This window comes from Neovison vison, chromosome 11 (assembly GCF_020171115.1).
Source record: "Neovison vison isolate M4711 chromosome 11, ASM_NN_V1, whole genome shotgun sequence".
Lineage (NCBI taxonomy): Eukaryota > Metazoa > Chordata > Mammalia > Carnivora > Mustelidae > Neogale > Neogale vison.
The window spans coordinates 10,900,213-10,922,786 of NC_058101.1; the positions used below are offsets into that span (position 1 = coordinate 10,900,213).

At 40.6% G+C, this 22,574-nt stretch overlaps 1 protein-coding gene across 3 annotated transcripts in view; it reads right to left on the bottom strand.

The window, feature by feature from the left end:
• SLC4A4 (solute carrier family 4 member 4) overlaps positions 1–22,574 on the bottom strand; it is a 350,693-nt gene that overhangs the window by 283,881 nt on the left and 44,238 nt on the right. Inside the window, exon 2 of one of the 3 annotated variants that reach the window (XM_044225660.1) lies at positions 19,288–19,361. In XM_044225660.1, the coding sequence (XP_044081595.1) occupies positions 19,288–19,360 (73 nt within the window). In that variant the 5' untranslated portion in view covers position 19,361. Of the gene's footprint in view, positions 1–19,287; positions 19,585–22,574 lie in introns of those variants that run through there. The other 2 variants (XM_044225658.1, XM_044225659.1) reach the window with 2 other exon arrangements.

The window sequence follows — 22,574 nt, forward strand, 5'->3', positions numbered from 1 at the left end:
GTTTTCAGGCCAACAGAGAACTCTTACACTTAGTAACTCTGTAGTCATTCGAGTCAAAGAGGCTTTCACCGACACCACCAAAGACGACTTCGAATTTTGTAGAATTAAACCCATCAAACGAGAAGAGGGTTTTGCTCCAGCTAAACTCAAAATTCCATAAAGGACTGGGTACTTACACACCATATGCCTCTATATGCAAGGCAGATCTATTAGCTCCTTTAGGAAACACATTACTGTGTTTACTGTACATACAGATGATAGTAACAATTTGTTGGATACTTGAATGTGCCAGGTTCTGCCTAGGTCTCATATCTATTACCTCATGCAATCATCACAACCAGACAAATTAAATACTTCTATCTTAATTGTACAGGCAAAGAGACCAAGGTTCGGGGAACTCACAGATACTGTCACCAACTAACTCATTAAATCCCAGAGAAGAAATAGCTCTCATGTGTCAACATCAAGGTGAATACTTCATCACTGCATTAGTGGTGGTTTGTTAGTTTGGCTTTTTCTTGGTGGGGCAGGTGGGGGGGTGGTTATACTATACAGTACACAGTATTTATACTCTTAGTCTTACAACTGATCACACTTGCTTCCTTGTGCTGCCTGCTAGAAATACAAGACACAAATCTCAAGCCAACCAGTGGCAGGTAGGCAAAGTTTCATGACATGCATTTACATATCTGACTCTTCCAGCTTTTCAACTATTATTTTCTCTTCACACTAAACCATTTTTGGAATAAGGCAGTATACAAATATTTCTTTTAAAAGCTGAAATGTCCAGGGCTCCTGGGTGGCTCAGTGGGTTAAAGCTTCTGCCTTCATCTTAGGTTATAATCCCAGAGTCCTGGGTTCGAGCCCCGTATTGGACTCTCTGCTCAGCAGGGAACCTGCTTCCTCCTCTCTCTCTGCCTGCCTCTCTGTCTCCTTGTGATCTCTGTCTGTCAAATAAATAAATAAAATCTTTTAAAAAATAAATAAATAAAAGCTGAGATGTCCAAAATGCTTGAGGAGAACACAGGCAGCAACCTCTTCGACCTCAGCCACAGCAACTTCTTCCTAGATACATGCCAAAAGCCAAGATAGCAAAGGCAAAAATGAACTATCGGGACTTCATCAAGATAGAAAGCGTTTGCACAGCAAAGGAAACAATCAACAAAACTAAAGGACAAGAGACAAAATGGGAGAAGATATCTGTAAATGAAATATCAGATAAAGAGCTAGTATCCAAAATCTATAAGGAACTTATCAAATTCAATAGCCAAAGAACAAAGAATCCAATTAAGAAATGGGCAGAAGACATGAACAGACATTTCTGCAAAGAAGACATCCAAATGGCCAACAGATACATGAAAAAGTGCTCAACATCACTCAGCATCAGGAAAATACAATCAAAACCACAATGAGGTACCACTTCATACCAGTTAGAATGGCTAAAATTAATAACTCAGGAAACGACAGATGATGGTGAGGATACAGAGAAAGAGGAACCCTCTTCCAACCCTACACTGTTGGTGGGAATGCAAGCTGGTGCAGCCACTCTGGAAAACAGTACGAAGGTTCCTCAAAAAGTTGAAAATAGAGCTACCCTATGACCCAGCAATTACACTACAGGGTATTTACTCCAAAAATACAAATGTAGTGATCCAAAGGGGCACCTGCTCCCCAATGCTTACAGCAGTAATGTCTACAATAGCTAAACTATGGAAACTATAGAAAGAGCCTAGATGTCCATTGGCAGATGAAGAGATAAAGAAAATGTGAACTTTATATAGATGCACACACAATGGAGTATTATGCAGCCATCAGCCTGGGTGGCTCAGTGGGTTAAACCGCTGCCTTCGGCTCAGGTCATGATCTCAGGGTCCTGGGATCGAGTCCCGCATCGGGCTCTCTGCTCAGCAGGGAGCCTGCTTCCTCCTCTCTCTCTCTCTGCCTGCCTCTCTGCCTACTTGTAATCTCTCTCTGTCAAATAAATAAATAAAATCTTTAAAAAAAAAAAAATGAAATCTTGCCCTTTGCAATGAGGTGGATGGAATTAGAGGTATTATGCTAAGTGAAATAAGTCAATCAGAGAAAGACAATGGTCATATGAGGTCGCTGATATGCAGAATTTGAGAAACAAGGCAGAGGATCATGGGGGAAGAGAGGAATAAAATGAAACAAGACAAAACCAGAGAGGGAGACAAACCATAAGAGACTCTTAATCTCAGGAAACAAAACTGAGGGTTTCTGGAGGGTAAGGGGGTTGGAGGGATGGGTGGGTTATGGACACTGGGAAGGGTATGTGCTATGAATTGTGTATGACTGATGAATCACAGCTCTGTATCCCTGAAACAAATAATACATTATATGTCAATTTTTAAAAAAAAAGATATGCTGTAAAATAAACACTGGATTTTAAAGATTAAAAAAAAAAGCTGAGCTGTCAGTACTGAGGGAAGGGGTTGGGGAGGCTGGGGATGGCTGTGTGGCTGTGAGGGAGGGCAGATTTCTAGGCAAAGATTTAGACCTGTAAATTTAGATCTGTCTAAAGGATCACCAGAGGACAGGTAAAATCTTTGCCATCCCCATCCTCTTACACATATCCCTTACTAAGCACTGAGGGATGTTCCAAATTTAATTTTATCCACATTGTTGCTCCTCCTATAATCAACTGAATTTCTGTTTTCTCCAGTTCAAAGATTCCACAATGCTTGGCACTTTATATCATCCTTCTAGAACTAATCAGCAATATTCCCAAAATATAAGTCAAATACTGCCTTCCCTGACTTAGCTAAAGAAAGCTGATTTTATGCCAAGATGCCTAAAACATGCTGTATCTATTGCCAAGAGCGATGTAAGGGAGGGAAGCAAAATTAAGAGATATTTATTATTTCTATTTTAATTATGAAAAGAAAAATATAGAAGAGGAGGCAGAGCCACTGGATGAGTGACAGATTATAAAAAGATGCTATAGACTTTACTTCTTAAACCAAAACAAATGTCAAAGATTTTTTAGAAATAGAGGAACAAGAACCTTAAACAGAATCATAGTATCACGTCCAGATGCCACAGAGGCTGTGGGTTTGACACTTTGCTGGAAGGGAGGCGGGACAATGCGGGAAAGCGTGGCGGGTGGGGGGGGCGGGAAGGGCTACATAAATGATGGCCATTACGGAGGGCACTTGTTAGGATGAGCACTGGGTGTTATATGTAAGTGATGACTCACCAAAGTCTACTCCTAAACCAATACTACACTATATGTTAACTAACTTGAATTTAAATAAAATCCTGGAAGAATAAAATAAAGTTGTTATACGTTCTTTAAAAAAAAAAATAAGAAATAGATCAGTACATATAATGAGATACTTTAATAAACGAAATACAAATAATTTGTCAGATTATTTACTCACAAACACAGAACAGTGTCCATAAGCAGCTCTAATAAGATATAATCAAGGTAACATTTCTATAATTTACTGGGGCATAAATAACAGCTCATGAAAAGAAAACCCCCTTCCAAGGGCATGGAGTAATTTTGCAATTAACAGGGGAAAGTCAGAGGGAGAAACCAGAGATACAGTAGAACGTATCAATGAAACTAGAAGCTGGCTTTTTGAAAGAATCAATAAGATCGATAAGCCACTGGCTACACTAATCCGAAAGAAAAGAGAGAAATCCCAAATTCATAAAATTATGAATGAAAAGGGAGAGATCACAACTAACACCAAGGAAGTAGAAACAATCATCAGAAGTTATTACGAAGAGTTATATGCCAATAAGCTTAGCAACCTAGATGAAATGGATGCATTCCTGGAAAAATATAAACTACCAAAATTGAACCAGGAAGAAATCGACAACCTGAATAGACCGATATCTAATAACGAGATTGAATCAGTGATCAAAAACCTCCCAAAAAACAAGAGCCCAGGACCTGATGGATTCCCTGGGGAATTCTACCAAACCTTCCAATAAGAAATAACACCTATTCTCCTGAAGCTGTTTCAAAAAATTGAAGCAGAAGGAAAACTTCCAGACTCTTTCTATGAAGCCAGCATTACCCTGATCCCCAAACCAGGCAAGGACCATACCAAAAAGGAGAATTTCAGACCAATATCACTGATGAATATGGATGCTAAGATTCTCAACAAGATCCTAGCCAACAGGATCCAACAACACATTAAAAAGATTATCCACCATGATCAGGTGGGATTCATCCCTGGGCTACAAGGATGGTTCAACATTCGTAAATCAATCAATGTGATACAACAAATTAATATGAGAAGAGAGAAGAACCACATGGTCCTCTCAATTGATGCAGAAAAAGCATTTGACAAAATCCAACATCCGTTCCTGATTAAAACGCTTCAAAGTATAGGGATAGAGGGAACATTCCTGAACCTCATCAAATCTATCTATGAAAGACCCACAGCAAATATCATCCTCAATGGGAAAAAGCTTGCAGCCTTCCCACTGAGATCAGGAACAAGACAAGGATGCCCACTTTCACCACTCTTGTTCAACATAGTATTAGAAGTCCTAGCAACAGCAATCAGACAACAGAGAGAAATAAAAGGTATCCAAATTGGTAATGAAGAAGTCAAACTCTCTCTCTTCGCAGATGACATGATTCTTTATATGGAAAACCCAAAAGACTCCACCCCCAAACTACTAGAACTCATACAGCAATTCAGCAGCGTGGCAGGATACAAAGTCAATGTGCAGAAATCAGTGGCTTTCTTATACACTAACAATGAAAATACAGAAAGGGAAATTAGAGAATCGATTCCATTTACTATAGCACCAAGAACCATAAGATACCTGGGAATAAACCTAACTAAAGAGGTAAAGGATCTATACTTGAGGAACTATAGAACACTCATGACAGAAATTGAAGAAGACACAAAAAGATGGAAGACCATTCCATGCTCTTGGATCGGAAGAATAAACATTGTTAAAATGTCTATACTGCCTAGAGCAATCTATACTTTTAATGCCATTCCGATCAAAAGTCCACCGGCATTCTTCAAAGAGCTGGAGCAAATAATCCTAAAATTTGTATGGAATCAGAAGAGACCCCGAATCGCTAAGGAAATGTTGAAAAACAAAAATAAAGCTGGCGGCATCACCTTACCTGATTTCAAGCTTTATTACAAAGCTGTGATCACCACGACAGCATGGTACTGGCATAAAAACAGACACATAGACCAGTGGAACAGAGTAGAGAGCCCTGATATGGACCCTCAACTCTATGGTCAATTAATCTTCGACAAAACAGGAAAAAATATACAGTGGAAAAAAGACAGTCTCTTCAATAAATGGTGCTGGGAAAACTGGACAGCTATATGTAGAAGAATGAAACTCGACCATTCTCCTACACCGTACACAAAGATCAACTCAAAATGGATAAAAGACCTCAACGTGAGACAGGAATCTATCAGAATCTTAGAGGAGAACATAGGCAGTAATCTCTTTGATATCAGCCACAGCAACTTCTTTCAAGATACGTCTCCAAAGGCAAAGGAAACAAAAGCGAAAATAAACTTCTGGGACTTCATCAAAATCAAAAGCTTCTGCACAGCAAAGGAAACAGTCAAAAAAACAAAGAGGCAACCCACGGAATGGGAGAAGATATTTGCAAATGACAGTACAGACAAAAGGTTGATATCCAGGATCTATAATGAACTCCTCAAACTCAACCCACACGAAACAGACAAACACATCAAAAAATGGGCAGAAGATATGAACAGACACTTCTCCAATCAAGAAATACAAATGGCTATCAGACACATGAAAAAATGCTCATCATCATTAGCCCTCAGGGAGATTCAAATTAAAACCACATTGAGATATCACCTTACACCAGTTAGAATGGCCAAAATTAACAAAACAGGAAACAACATGTGTTGGAGAGGATGTGGAGAAAGGGGAACCCTCTTACACTGTTGGTGGGATTGCAAGTTGGTGCAGCCTCTTTGGAGAACAGTGTGGAGATTCCTCAAGAAATTAAAAATAGAGCTTCCCTACGACCCTGCAATTGCACTCCTGGGTATTTACCCCAAAGATACAGATGTCGTGAAAAGAAGGGCCATCTGTACCCCAATGTTTATAGCAGCAATGGCCACAGTCGCCAAACTATGGAAAGAACCAAGATGCCCTTCAACGGATGAATGGATAAGGAAGATGTGGTCCATATACACTATGGAGTATTATGCCTCCATCAGAAAGGACGAATATCCAACTTTTGTAGCAACATGGACGGGACTGGAAGAGATTATGCTGAGTGAAATCAGTCAAGCAGAGAGAGTCAATTATCATATGGTTTCACTCATTTGTGGAGCATAACCAATAGCATGGAGGACAAGGGGCGTTAGAGAGGAGTAGGGAATTTGGGTAAATTGGAAGGGGAGGTGAACCATGAGAGACTATGGACTCTGAAAAACAGTCTGAAGGGTTTGAAGTGGAGGGGGGGTGGGAGGTTGGGATACCAGGTGGTGGGTATTATAGAGGGCACAGCTTGCATGGAGCACTGGGTGTGGTGAAAAAATAATGAATAATGTTTTTCTGAAAATAAATAAATTGGGGGGAAAAAAAATAAAAAAATAAAAAAATAAAAAAAAACAGGGGAAAGTCAGACCTTGATGAAATGTCCACAGGGAGGGTCTGCATTTCAAACATACACCACTACACAAGACAAGGGCTGATTTCTCTTTTTGTCTTTTGGATAGGGGTCACTTTTCACATTAAAAAATAATAATAATAATGCATATGTTTGTTAATAGAAAATCACATATTACTTATGTAATTTTTTATAAATAATTTTGAATGCTGATGACTAATCCCTTTTAATATTAATGCTACCAATTACACTTAAGATTAGGCATGCAAGGAAATAAACAGCCCAAGTGATGAAAAACAGGGAAATACTTTTCTTCCCACCAAACTACATGGGAATTTTGTCCACTGAAAGCCTCAGAGAAATCCTTAAGGCAACTTGAGGTTCCCCAAGCAAGACTGATAAGAAATCTCAGCTTGTTATCTGCTGCTTACTAAGTACAGTGCTTTTAATATTTAATATTTGATGATGACGATGATGATGATAACAATCTCTAGGCAGGAGCAAACAGCTACAGGAAAAACATCTTGAGAGGGAGTCAAGCTTATGGTTACTCAGCTAACCTGCTGTCCTTGAAGTCAGTAAACTTGTCCACCTGTCTTTTAAGTGCTCATTTCTAGCAAAGTTCTAATAGTCCTTGGGTACCAGGATGACTCAAAGACCACACACTGAGGTTAAGATTCCATTGCAGTTACCATTACTAGTAGTTAGTAAGAGGCAAAAAGTGACTAGCACGATAAAAAGTTCAAATTAGTGAATATTCGTAAAGAAATCTAACTTTCATGTGTTCAGTGGTCATCAATTATTTGAAAATATCTAGGCTAAAACAACCACTTAAAGGTAGTACAGAAACCTAGTGAATGAACAGCACTAAAAGTCATCTTATTTTTCATAAAGTACAGTTCTGAAGTGTTCCACGATCTCTCAAAAGTTGACTCTCCAAAGTAACTTTAACGTCACCCTAGTAAAAGCCCTTTTCTAGTCACCTGTAAGACATAAAATATAATCTATATGTATATCTATATCTCTATATTTGTATCTACTAGATACAGGTACATATAGAGAGATATCTGTATAGTCTTCATACATAGGGAGATGCATAGAGAGAGAGAGAGATCATGTTAATGGACAGTCCAAATCAAACCACGGCAATAAAGGCATCTCCTACCATGCATAGTACACAAAGGTGCCACACAAGTGTTGATTCTCCTTCTCCCTTCCCTTTCTGGGGGACAGAAATACAGAGCACAAATGCTCCCTACTCCCACCACACTTGAGCCCTGACACCAACTTGTGAAGCCTCTGCTCTCTAGGGAAGGCACTCATGAGGACAGAAGAGCCAACTTGAGACCAAGTCTAACTTCTCCCTCAGTGGGCTGCTTTAGTCATTATACAAGGTTTAAAGGTTCAACAGAGACAACACCCTCCATAACCTCAATCTTCCCTCACCCTGCCCAGAAACACGGGCCTGACAATCTCCACCTGCTCTGGGCAGAGTGTCACCCAGAGCCCTCACACAGTAAGCGCCAACCCCCAGGAGCTGTTGTCCTTCGGTCTGACTGAACAGGGTAGACTGCAACCCAAAGACTCGGGAAGGCCAGCGCCAGGCAGGGCAGTGCTAAGAGTGAAGAAGAACCACCCAACAGGAAGAGATGATCCCTCCACTCATCCTGACACCCCAGAACCCAAAAAGACCTGGTGAATTTTTAGTGTGCACTACACATGCTCTCAGACAAAAATCCACCTGTGATCCAAACCCTGAGAACTGGCAGTTTCCATTCTTTCTCTCGCGGTCACCATTTGCACAACTGAATGGGAAGTAGGTTGGAAGAGAGAAAACAATGGCTAATCCAATGGTCATTGATAACTGGATTTACGATTGCAGCCAGAGAGGCAGCTGAGAGAGACACACAAATGTACACATTCACACTCTCATCCTACCCACATTGTCCATCTCCAGCTCTATTATGGCTCCCCTTTTAGCACCAGCTTACATCTCGGCTGGGCAATAGGAAGAAGAGTCTTTAGTTGGTATAGACAGATAATCCACCGTAGAGTTAATGCACTCATGGCTAATCAGTTATCAAATACTGAATATTCATTCACATAATTCCCTCCTCTCACAATGTAAATGAGATATGGATAATGCCATAGGACTAAAACAATGACCAAGAACTAGGGAAAGTGCTCTGAGAGACTTAAATTAGCCTAAGTAAGTCCAATCCCAGAATCTCCATGGCTATGGTTTTCTACATGCCTAGCAAAGAGGACAACATTCACTGACACGGCAGCACATAATCATACTTCCAGAGTTGAAATAACCTTAAACATTACATGGTTCAACCTCTTCATGTACCAGCGAGCCAACCAAAGCCAAATAGCCAGTTAATGATACAAACACAGGGATTCTTGGTGTTCCTGGATAGGTAAGGTTTCCTTTACCGCTTTCCCCCTACCACGCACCACCACCATCCCTCCCATCTTCCACTGTCTGCAAAACACAGGGGGAAAAAAAAAGAGTCCTTTCAAGTTAGTAATTACCTAGAAGGAAGAAAGGCCTCAGGAATGCTCTGAAAAGGTTTCTCTCTTACAATCACAGAATGACAAGTTTAAACACTTATTTATTTGAGAGAGAGAGAGCGAGCGCACGTGCACATGTTGGGGAAGGGGCAGAGGGAAAGAATTTCCAGCAGACTCTCTGCTGGGTACAGACCCCCCCCACAACTGGGGGGGCGGGGGGAGGGACTTAATTGTATGACCTTGAGATCGTGACCTGAGCCCAAAACAAGAATCAGACACTCAACTGACTGCACCACCCAGACACCCATAGAATGACAATCCAAATCAACAACCCTTAGCTCCATAAACGGCCCCAAATGCGACGATATCTGGCTATGACATCTGTCCTCTAGTGATCACCACCGATCACTTGAAGAAGCAGTAAGCAAACTTTTAGTCTTTCCCGCTATGGGCTCCATTTCACTTAACCAATTAAAATACGTAGAATGGTTACAGAATCTGTAGAGCTAAAAAGGATCTTAGAGGAAATGCAGCTCAAAATTCTCACCTTACAGATGAACAGAGGAGCCCGGAGAGGCTAAAGTGATTTGCTTGGGGTGAGGCTTGCGGCTATTCCACTAACTGGACTAACAAGGAAAAGGACCCAGACGTTCTCAAGGCAATGCTCATCCCAAGAAGGGAGAGCTCATGAACAGGTGAGGCCAGCCAGGCTGTTTCCTTTTTCCTCCTGCCTTTTCATAAGCTCTTCCAACACCTGTCATTCCCTCCTCTCGGTTCTTCCCACTTCCTGCTCTTCTAGGTGCTTCTTCCGGTTCTCATCCATCGCTCTTTCCAAGTTCTTTCTGGCTGCAGAGGGCACAGACCTCGAGCCTCCACAAAAGGGCGCATAAATTTCCCAAACTTCTCAGAGCAGAAACCCAGAACCAATCCCTCCCATGCACCCTTCTGTCCATCAGCAGTTCCTGGCAATTCAACCCATTTGTCTCTTCCTCTTTTTTTTTTTTTTTTTGCATTCTTTTTTATTTTTTATAAACATATATTTTTATCCCCAGGGGTACAGGTCTGTGAATCGCCAGGTTTACACACTTCACAGCACTCACCAAAGCACATACCCTCCCCAATTGTCTCTTCCTCTTTTGTCCCCAGTCTAGTCTAACCCAAAATCATTTCTCTGTCGAATCCTAGCAACAGTCTCCCCACTTTTATCTTTGTCCTCCTGGAATGCTTTCTCCATGTATCAGCCAAAGGGATCTTCTTTAAAATGCAAATTTTGTCTAGTGGCTTTGCACCTTAAAGCCCTTCGGCAGTGGCTCCCCAGTGCACACGCAATACAATCCTAAATCTTTAGCACAGCATGAAGGGCCATGAATTAACTGGGACCTGTCTTCCTCAGGCCACTTCCGCCCTGTTCACATGGGCCAGCCATACCATTCTCATTTCCACTTCTCAAACAGGACTACCTCCTTCTCACCTCTGGGTCTTCACCCATGTCTGCCTGTGATTCTCCCATTATTCTTTCATCCTTTAAGGTTCAACTTAATGTCACTCTTTTGGAAATATATACCTCTCACCCACACTCACCCATGTTCATGATACACTCCCAAAATTATCCTATCAACCAACCTCGTCCTCAGATAATGACTGGCTTATTTGACTGAACATTAACTGTGGCCCTAATCAGAATATGTCCAGAATCCTGTTCAAGGATACATGTAAGCCTGGAAACGCAACATGTTGGAGTTCATATCTACAATTATACTTAACATTTTGATAAACTTAAAGCAAAAACAGAAAAAAAAAAGCAGTAGGCATCAGTTCAAGTTAGTAAGAAGAGTTAACATAGATACTAATTGACTAATTTGTTGACTACAAGGTATCAGTATTATCTTTGGTCTGAAACCATTCTGGAATCCCAGCAACCACTGGCAAGAAAGCAGCAACCACTGGTAATAAATTAAAGGCAGGGAATATATCCAAGGGAGATCGTATCTTAAATTTATAGGGTTCATCCTGGGGATTTCAAATTAATTTACTTATACTTTTAACAAAACTAGGAGATAGGGAGGCACAAATACTATTTCTTTGTAGAACAAACTGACATTCAAAAATTACGTAATCTGTCAATGGCTTATTGTCAATATTGAAGCATTTTTTCAGGTACTGTCCAAGAACACTCAGAGCCATGTCTGGCAGCTAGATAAGAAGATAAATTACTAACTGCACTTTGCATAAAGGAAATGTAGCCACATAAGGATGAGTGGCCTCATGTCACCCACAAAGGCAGGCATCAGGCAGGGCACAGCCAGAAATAGACATAGGTTTTAAGACTCCTGGTTCTCCACTATGTTCTCTAACCCACGGCGCAGACTGAATGAAAGTGCCTAAACAATCAGATACTGATCTAATTTGTCGAATACATGTATCCATCGGATTCAATTATGAGCTTTCGGTCTACGTCCAAGACACTTTCTCTATTTTTCAGTAGGGATAGAATCACTTGTTGAAAACTGAACAATCCGCTGGAGGGGGGTTGGTGATTTAACTAAACTACAAATGTGCAGTTCTGGCCCTCTAATGCTGATCTGTTGGCCAATATCACTAAAATTCAAAACCTACTTTTTTTTCTAGAAGAGCTGGCCTGCTAAAAGTTATTGAGCATTCCACCATGAAAACAGTCCATGAAATAATGTCTCAAGAGGCTTAAGTAGGGTTTATTCTCTTTTCAAAGTCAGCAGAGTATAAAGAAAGGTGAACACATTGGATACAGCACTGCCTTCTCATTCTAACTCCACGGAAAGGTAAAAACAATGCATGGGATTTAAAAGCTTTTGCAGCTATTCAGAGAAGGGAGTTATTTAAGTCACCCATACTGCTGATTCAATGCACGTCACTCACCACCCCCCCTACCTTTACCTCATCCCACCTGGCAATCAGCAGCCTCAGGGGCACAGCCCTTGGAACCTCCTGGAAACTCCTGTCATGGCAGGTTCTCACCTCAGTCCTCTAAATGCTATCAGCCGAGAAAGTAAAATAAAATTGGAAGGGGAGGTGACCCATGAGAGACTATGGACTCTGAAAAACAATCTGAGGGGTTTGAAGGGGCGGGGGATGGGAGGTTGGGGTACCAGGTGGTGGGTATTAGAGAGGGCACGGATTGCATGGAGCACGGGGTGTGGTGCAAAAACAATGAATACTGTTATGCTGAAAATAAAAAATAAATTTTAAAAAAATGTAAAAAATAAAATAAAATCCTACCAGCAAGCTCACCACAGCAACAAGAGCGCCTCAACTGAGCTTTATTCAGCGTTATCCTACTTTTACTCCCTCATTAGACCCAATTCTCAATTCCCCCAATGATTCTGAATCTTCTGATGACAAAAATGGGCAAATATTTAGCTCAGGATTATTTCTATAGTATTGCATAATCTCATTATTTGGCACCTAAATTACATAATAACCAACAAAGAACAGAATTATTCTAGTTCATGCTGGGTGGAGAGGAGGAATATATACATCTCACAGAAAATACGTTTAGACACGTGATAGATATAGATATATCATGACCCCTGAATCCTCTTCATTGGTGGGAAAATACCATACACTTAAATCTGTTTTCCAGAAGAAGCAAATTTACAGGCTTCATTAGACAATGGGCACACACCTGTATTTTAACCTGTACACAATTATAGTTAATATGCCTCTTCTTGGAAAAGAAGACAATTTTACAAATTAGGGCAATATGTATCAGACCAGTCTAACCATGAAAATCAGATCTCACACCCAGTGCTTAAAGGGAACCAGAATGAGACCAAAGAGAAACACAGAGCAGACCTTGGGAAACTTAGCTGGGTCATTCTGCTTACCTTTTCCAAGACAAGAAGCAAAAGATAAGTGTGGTTAGGAAGGCAAAGGATAGATGTTGGTACAAATGAATCAAGCAAATAAAAAACACTTGGACCAGTTAGAATTTTTGCAACGAAATTATTGAAAATTATTATTGAAACTGTATCATCCAGAAAGAGAAAGTACAGAAAGTGGTGCGGTAGAAAGCACCCCTGTGCCCAGTGCTAGGAGCAGCAGCAACATAGATTCCAGTAATTATTGAAGACAATTCTATGGGAAAGGGCACGTTCTATTACCCCATTTTACAGAGCAAGAAACCCAAAATCCAAGCTGCAATTTGCTCCCTTCACTTATGTAATGATTCCGCAACAGATGAGACATAAGTTTTAAAACTTATATTCCCAAATGGATGCTTAGCGACTCGGCTTTAACAATTGTCCTAATTTTTAAAATGAGACAATAGGGGCACCTGGGTGGCTCAGTGGGTTAAGCTTCTGCCTTTGGCTTGGGTTGTGGTCTGGGGTCCTGGGATCGAGCCCCACATCAGGCTCTCTGCTCAGTGGGGAGCCTGCTTCTCTCTCTCTCTCTCTCTTCCTGCCTCTCTGTGTACTTGTAATCTCTCTCTGTCAAATAAATAAATAAAATCTTTTAAAAAATAAAATTAAAATTAAAAATTAAAAATGAGACATAAAAAAATAACAAACAATATGTCCCCAAAATAAGGATTAAACAATATGTTTCAAAAATATGACCACATAAAAAGCTTTTAAAAAGAAATTCAATCTACAGACAAAATTGCTGAAAATATATTATTTCAGAAATTCTGGATCCTTATAAAAAAAAACTCAACTACCAAGTTCAATTTCTTCTGGTTTACTGTGGGAAAAGAACGTAGACCTCTAGGACAGAGTGTGTCTTCAAGAGAGCTTCAGCCCATACTGTACTGCTTGGCGAAATCCCTACAACTGGAAAACTCCAGGAAGGAATGTCTGATTCCAGTTTCAAAACCCATGGAATTACCATCACTGTCCCTTGAAGTTAAAGAAATATATAAGCCAATATTTAACTTCACTGATGCAGCAGGCATCAAATAGCTCCTGAGCTAAGCTCTGCCTGCTTGAGGGACTCTGGCGGGCTTTCAGCTGAGGCCAGGATGAGAAAGCAGCAGGGAACCGAGAAATGTCTAGATGGCCACAACCTGCTCTGGGAAACCTATGCTGCTGTTCAAATATCAACTCTTACACACCTCGTCACGTTTCTTTAAAGCTCTCCAATGGGTGGATACAGGTTTCTTTCAAGAAGCCTTTTCCTCCAGCAACATTTGTGTGAGTGTTTCCTCTGTACACACAGGGTCTGACAATCAGACTGAGCAGCAGAGAAGAGGTCAGCAAAATGCAATCGGACACTTGCAGCCAGTGCTCAGAATAGCCCCAGCTCCGACTTGGCCCCTCCCTTCCCATCCGATAGGTTTTCATTCACTCCTTCTCGGCCATTACGTTTTTCACCATTGTAATTATTAAGAAATGTCCACCCGGCCCCACTTTCTCTTTAGAAGGCTACCTCCCCCAATACACATAAATACGTCATCATGATATCCTCTAGTGAAAAAGAGGGTTAAGTCATTGTGATCTCATGTCTGTAAAATGTTAAGATCCTGACCTCCAAAAAGACAAACATCACCATTTCATTAGTTTAGTTTCTGTCTTCAAAAGAGCGTAAGAAGGAAGAGAGTGACACAGATGTGTTTAAGGGGCCTCTTTTACCTATCAATATAGACATACAAACAACACAGATGTCAATGATGTCTTCAAAATCAGAGAGCAAGGACGGGACCTTTCGAGGCTATGTTGTCTCATTTGACTAAGAGCACTAATGGAACCAAATTTCTGACTGAAACTTCAAAGACTTTAGAGGATTATATAAGATAATTCTGCATATGCTTTACTTAGTTTATATTCGTGCATTCAATTCTTCCTTTTAACAAGTGTTTAGTGAACATCTACTCTGTTCCAGACCCTGCTCTACCTCTTTACTTCTATTTCCCAAAACATAATCCTCCCATAAACTCCATGGATTTGTAACAAATCTCGCTCTTAATGTCCATCAGTAGACATGGGAATTTGTAAAATTATTTGTAAAATTTTTTGTAATAAAATTTTTGTAAAATTTGTAAAATTACAAATAAAATAATTTGTAAAATTATTCTTCCATTTGGAATTATACTTCCTTCGGGACTTGGTTTTCAATGAAAGAGGAAAACCACCACAATATATCATAATAGCTTTGAGAGCACTGATCACACTTCAGAAATGGAGACACGTTCCGGCCAATATTGTCTTGCTGGATTTTATGCTTCCTGAGTTGCTGGTTAGACTTGATGTTAAGAAAAGGCCCCTCCTCCTAAAGTCAGAGTTGCCAAGGCTTGCTGGGAAGTTACCTAGCCCTACAGAGCCAAGGCCTTATCTCGAAGGATAAGGTGGAGTTTGCTCTTTTCCCCTATTGCAAAACATGAGAATATTAAGTAATCTGTTTATATCATACAGATCCAAAATCTTGGCTGGCTTTTTTAAGGATAAAACATCCATAGGATTTCCTGTTTGGAAAAAGCTACATGAGACTCTTTCTTCCGATCTCAACCTTGGTTCGCCCAATAAAATTTGGCAATTTCCCCTAAGTGCATCTGAAATGAAAATTTAGGGTTATACCTCATGGTCAGCATTTCTAGGTCATTCTGATAATGTCGGTTTGTCACCTACAGACCCATTCTGTAGATGTGCCTGGTCTGGGGCTGGCATCTTTTGGTAGAGAAACAAGTATGAGTATCGGAAACTTTGAAATTTTTAAGTGACTTTATCTACAGTAACCCCTTTGTGACTAAAATGTTAACTTTAAAACTATACACATATACACATACATTGATATAAGGTAACCAATGCAAGAACAGATAGAAAAGCCTCTCTTTATTTTAAAGATTGAAATTGGTATTTGCCTGCCTTTTTTTAAAGAATATCTCCTCGAATCATTAACGCAAATGCACATGAAGGAAATTATGAGAAAATGAGGTTTAGGTCTTTAAATATATCCCACATAAATTCATTATTTAAACAGAAGATGACTCCTCTTCTGACTCACTCTGTTCTTAGTGAGCTTTGCAGTTGATGGCTTTCTATCGAGTTTTGAGACCATGGATTAAGCATCATGCCACCCACTGAGAGTAAAGTTGAACCAGGTGAACTGAGGGCGTGGCTCGAAGTTTCAGGCTCTCTTCCCTTCACAGAACTACAGCAGTAGAAGGAACTGTGTGAGAGCATCTAGCTCTTCTTACCTTCAGGCTGAGCTGACTCTGATTATCACAAATTAAGGGACCCTAAGAAGATTTTTAAAACATGAACACTTCAAAGTAACTAAAGCTACTATGGGACCTTAGTCATGCTCATAATCACTTAATAGGAGAATATCTTATTTGTGCAAATTATTTCAAAAAACAAAATTTTGCTTTGAGTTTTCTTTTGCCAAGTGTGCTGCATTATGCTTCATGTTTACCCTGGAAGCAAGAGAAATTACCAGGCTAAAAGGAAACATGTGATAATAGGAATGAAAGGTGTTCTAGCTCCTTGCCCTTTGGATTTCTGATCCTTAAAAGTGGAGCACTTACTTTTGCCATAAACATACCAGAAACTCAACTACTTCAGAATAAGATAATGGTTTGCTTTACCTCCAAATACACCCTTCTCTGTGCAGTTAGAAACATGAGATGGACTGGCATCCTTGTGGAAAACATTTCCGCTCATACTATGAATCTTTATCAGATCTCTTGACAGTTTTTATTCTCAACCACTAAGACCACAACTAAGCCATAAACCTTCCATTTCAACTTCTTTATACTTCACCCAGAGTTACTATAAAATTGAAGGGATCCCACCCCCACCAGATGAAGCCAGGTGAGAAAAATGGGAGGGTTGACTCAGAGGGCACTAAATTAGAAATAAATAGTCCCTAACTCTAGTTCCAAGGCTTGTACTGGAGGGGTGCCTGAGTGGCTCAGAAGGTTACATGACCGGCTCTTGATTTCAGGGCAGGTCAGGATCTCAGGGTCCTGGGCTGGACCCCCACATCCAGCTCCGTGCTCCGCATGCGACTGCTTGAGATTCTCTCTCCCTCTGCCCCTCCCCCTGCTAACCCATTTGTCCAAAAAAAAAAAAAAAAAAAAGAAGAAGAAGAAGAAGACTTGTTCTGTAGAGGAGCCTGCACTGTTGGATATTCTCCACCAAATAATGACGCCAAAAGCAACCCTCTTTTAGGGTCTCAAAATGCAGTAACAGGCAACTAGCTAAACATGCTTCAAAAGAAGTGTAATCAGCCCAGTCTTCCAATCAACATGAAAGATAATCTTAGAACAGAAGTTTTATCAGAATACAAAAATATACAATATCCATGCGGCAAGTTTCGTCATCACAAAACCAAACAATTTTACAGATGTTTCTACCATATTTTGTTGTCTTTTTGTTTTCTCTTAAAGAAACTTGACTGCAGATTTGTCTGCTATTCATTACATTGTTATTTTAATTTTGTGCTTGAAAAGCAAGGGAAGTACTTTAGGAAATAAACTTGTTAGTCAAAGTCTCAAGAAACCCATGTACAATATCCTATCGCAGGAGAGTGCTGTCAATCCTTAGGACCTTACGAGTTCAAGAAGTGATTTACATCTCCTGTGAACTAAGCTAGAACATTATTCTCAAGGAAAACACACACACACATACACGTACGCACGCGCACACACACAGACACACACACAGAATCTCGTTCCCAAGCCTTCTCACTGATTTTTCTTCTTTAATTGTCCCTAAAGTATATATTCACTCAATCCTACAATATTTCTTACGTTCATATGCTATAACTTAAAGATTCTTATCTCCTCTTTGACACTGGGACAGTGACAGAGTCACCACAATGGAGACTTAACACCAGGGGCACAAGAACCTTAAGACACAAGTTTTACTATTTTGTTTGCACTAACTTGACATTTTCCCACAGTCATGCTGTAAAAGCGCAAGGAACCCATAAAACAATGTGAAATAAAATACCGTAGTTTCCTTTTTCCTAAGAAACTTAGGCATCAAATTCTTATTAGAGTCAAGAGCATAAATGAAGGAAAGAGGGCAGTGGGGGCTGAGGGTACTACACAGTCAGAAGAAACTTAGTAAGCAAAAATGAGAAACATCATCATGGCCACATTGTGCTGGCTATTCCAGGAGGGACAAGAAGGCATCACGTGCCCAGGACCCGGAGCTCAATCTGGTTGAAGAATCACTCCAGAACACAAACTACCCACCTTCTTTCTTCCAACCCCTCCCCCACACTGGTCCAAATTTTCGGTAAGCAGTTAAGCGTTTACCAAATGGCACCGATCAGATTAGAGTTTCCAAAACACATACGAATTGGCTCTCAGGTGATTTTAAAGGAAAGAATATAGAACACAGTTCACTTGCAAGTTTCATTTAACTTTATGAGTACTGTCGACGACTTTGATTATTTTTTTAAAATCTCATTGTAAATATTAATTACATCTTGTATGTCTGCGATGCCTTTAATTACTTAAATAAACATTAATTGAGCCCTGTCTTCTCACTATCAAATTAATAGTGTTATGCACACATGACTGATAATTCAAGAGACAAGAAAAGAGGGGCACGCTGAAAAGCATAATAGCACCAACTAAAATTTATCTCTTATTTGGTTTTTAACAGGCACTGAGCAACATTAACAAAAGAGGTCCTGGAGGTTTTTTAAGTTAAAAAAAAAAAAATCTATCACTTCCTAATGGAAACTCATCCATGATCACCCCACTTTATAACCTCAGTTTATACCCATTTTTCCTGCAACAATGATATCATTCTCCTTCTGTAACATCTGTTTCTCTCCCCTGTAAGCTGTAAGAAAGACTATTAGAAGACGCTGCCAAATACATTTATATAAATCCAGCAGCTTCTTTGAGTTAGTCATCACAAGGTGGTAACTAACTGGCAAAATATTTATTTTTGACAGAAAGGCACGACTAACATAGGCACCTGCTTCAAAAGTAAGACACCTCCCCCCCTTTTTTTAACCATGCAGGACCACACTGATTCAGATTCTGATGGACCAATGAAGTTCTTAAAATTACTTTCTGTGTGGAAGCAAAATGTGCAGACTAATAAAACCCCACAGAAACGCTTGAGTTTTTAACTTCAAAAATATAAGCTCTATGAAATGCATGAGTGCTATTATCTACGAAGACACGGGTCTATGAATACACACTTCCCCAGACCCACAAAGCTCACCTTCTACTTCTTCTTCATCACACACATGCTTAAGGAAGGAAGCCCCTCTGTCCAGGACAGCTTCATCCTCCATCCTATAGTAATAAAAAAGAAAAAAAGAATGCTCAGACTTCTCCTGGAGCGAGCCACCTGAAGTAGCGCAGCTTCTGGGCAGGTTAACGTGCAGGCTGCTGTTCATGTTAACAGGGCAGAGGCTCTCTTCCTCCTGTGTCTGCTACTCCTTCAGGCAGCTCCTCTCATCTGGTGCTTGAGAATACGCCGGTCCCACATAGCTTCAGTTCTAACCTTGAGAGGGCACCCACATGGACAGGTGAGAGAAAATCATCTCAATCCTATAGGCTGGATGTTGGGGATTCTCTCTTTGGGATTTGCAAAAAGGAAAAAAAAAAAAAAAAGATGAAAGCAAGGGGGAAAAAAAAAAAAATACCAAGAGAGGAAGTTTGGTTTGTCTGGAGTGCTCGTGACGATCGTTTGTGGAAAACCAGCTTCAGTGCTTAGCTCTTTAAACACCCACTGCATAAAAATGTATACCCTCACACACACACGCACACACATGCACACCCACCCACACACAGAAAACGACAGGGAGGTAGGCTAGTGCACAGTGGGAGCCTAGCTTCCAGCCAGCCTCTGAATACCAGCACAGCCCAGGATCCTCTGTTGAGTGGCAAGCTTTGAGTCACATGTTGGCCTTACGGAAATCTGACATCTGGGGATGATCCAGCAACCCGGCTTCAGCCACAGGCACATCTACACACGCCACCCATTCATTCATTTTCCCCGTTCTTATCACACGTCTCTATGTAGATCTGTCCTGTTAACTCTTCCCTGAAGGGCACAAAGTTCTTCAGTCTGTAGCCACATTACGCGGTCCTCCTGTCTCCTTACATAATAGGATCTGCTCTGCAATTTCATATGCTAAATAAGACCTCAGAATCCATCCAAGTAATGACAGCGTTTTTACGGCCTCCTGATGCCAAACATGTTTCTTAGTTTATAGGAGGAGTTAAGGTCTATTTCCATATTCTGTGACTTCTTTTCATTGCATTAACTTTGACATGCAGAATTCCATGAACTCTATTTATAGTGAAAGCAGGGGGAAAAAAAATCCCGAATTGCTCAAATGCTGCTTGTGTCGCACCGGTCTAGAAACAAAGAACTTTCTCTGCAGACAGCTGCTCTATGTCATACCGTACAGAAGCTCTGCCAGAGAACCAAATGTTCACGCTGTATTCGATTCGTCCAATTATATGCTCAGGCACTGAATGTTGGAAGTCTGTTTTCCATATTGTCCGTATAACTTATTCCTGGGCTTCGGATATCTGTTATAATCTATGTGGATCTGCACTGAATTCACATTTTCCTCTCTTCTATTTTAGGAGCATATCCATCTTGCAAAGCAACCATCTGAGCGTAAAAAAAAAGTTGGAAGCTGGGTGTCAGGTAGACCTCTTGGGTTTTAAAAATTGAGCACCGCCACTGAACATATGTATCACCTAGAGCGAAGTATTGAACTCTGGGAGCCTCGGTTTTTCCACCAATGAAATTGGGGCAACAGTATCAACACTGCAGGACTGCTTTAAGATTCAAATTAGGTGACATATGAGAAAACACTCAGTTTTGTGCTTTGTACCTACTACCTGTTTAATAAAGGTAAGTTTCCTTCCTTGATTCTTTCCTTCTTTCTTTTTACCCTAACCTTTACTGGCGGACAATGCCATCGAGAAACCCATTACCTTTGCACATTTGCAAAAAAATCTTCTTTCAGGGATATGGCTCTTATACGCAATTTCATCCTGATACATATCTTTTTCCTTCTCTATACTCACACTAAAAATATAAAACTAAATGCAAATAGGATATAGATCAGCTGTCAAGATTATAGTAGAAAAGAAAATGCCTTGAAGATTTGAGCAGTCAAGTCATTTACCAGCTTCCCTGAGCCTCAAGGTTCCCATGAAGATTAAATGATACAACACATTTACAAATTCAACAAATATTTAGCATCTCCTATGTTCCAAGCATCCGCAGAGGGAGGGGGAATATGTTCATTAATAAGACACACAAAATTCCTAAGAAACTAATAATAAATAGATGAACAAGGCAGTCTTAGATAGCACTGAGTGCTCTGCACAAAATAAAATGAGGCAGGGGATTACTTGGCATGAGATGGATTAGAAGAGGCTTCTGGAGGAGAGGACATATGAGCAGAGACAAAAATGATGCGAAGGAACTAGGCACTTGAAGATCTGAGGGCAGAGTGTTCCAAGCAAAGGGAACAGCAAATGCAAAGGCCCTACGGTGGGCACAAGATTAGCATGTTTCAGGAAGGAAACGAGGTCCGTGAGGCTGGGCAGAGAGAAGGTCACTGGTCGTGGACAACGCTGGAGGAGACAGGCCCATGGAGGCCGTGGTACGTAGTCAAAACTTCAGGTGTTATGGGAGCCACTGAAGGATTTTTTGTGTGTGTTTTGTTTTGTTTTATTGAGGTAAGACTGACATACAACATTGTATTAGTTTCAGATGTACATGATTCAGGTTTTGCGTATCTTGCTAAACGATCACCGCAATAAGTTTAGTGAACATCTGTCCCCACACAGTTACAAGATTTTTTTCCTTGGGTTGAGAACTTCTAAGATCTACCCTCTTAGCAACTTTGAAATACGCAACACAGTATTACTAACGCTTGTTAAGATTTTCAGGTGGAAACTGACCTGAGCTGTTTCACCTTCGTGAAGAACCACTCTGGCTGCTAAGTGAAAAGTGGATAATCAGGAGATCGAAGAAGTGAGGAAACTGTCTTAGGAACCCAGGGAAGGCTGTGGGAGAAACAGGTTTGGGGGAAGGAACCAACAATTTTTTTCTGGCCACTTTATGGTAGAGATGCTTATTATATATGAAAAAAAAACAAAACAAAACAAAACAAAAAAAAACCCAGCTGTCAGGTGTGCAAGTAAAGGTCCAAGTCTGGAGCTTGGGAGCCCAGGGCTAGAGAATATACAAAGCTGGTGACCTGCAGCCATTCCTAGAGGAGTTCATCCGGGAAGAAAACGTAGAAATTAAGGGGTAGACCTAAGCCCCGGTGCTGGAGCATGTTGACATGTATAAGCAGAGCAGCGGAACAAAAGCGGGGGGAGGCAAAAGAAAAACCAGAGAAGAGTGATGTCAAGGAAGGACAGCTACGGAGAGGCTGGGAGAGATGGAGACAGAGAGGCAAAAATTCACCTTGGCAGTATGGAGGCCACAGGTGACAGTGAGCGGAGGAACCTGCAACACGTCAATCACGG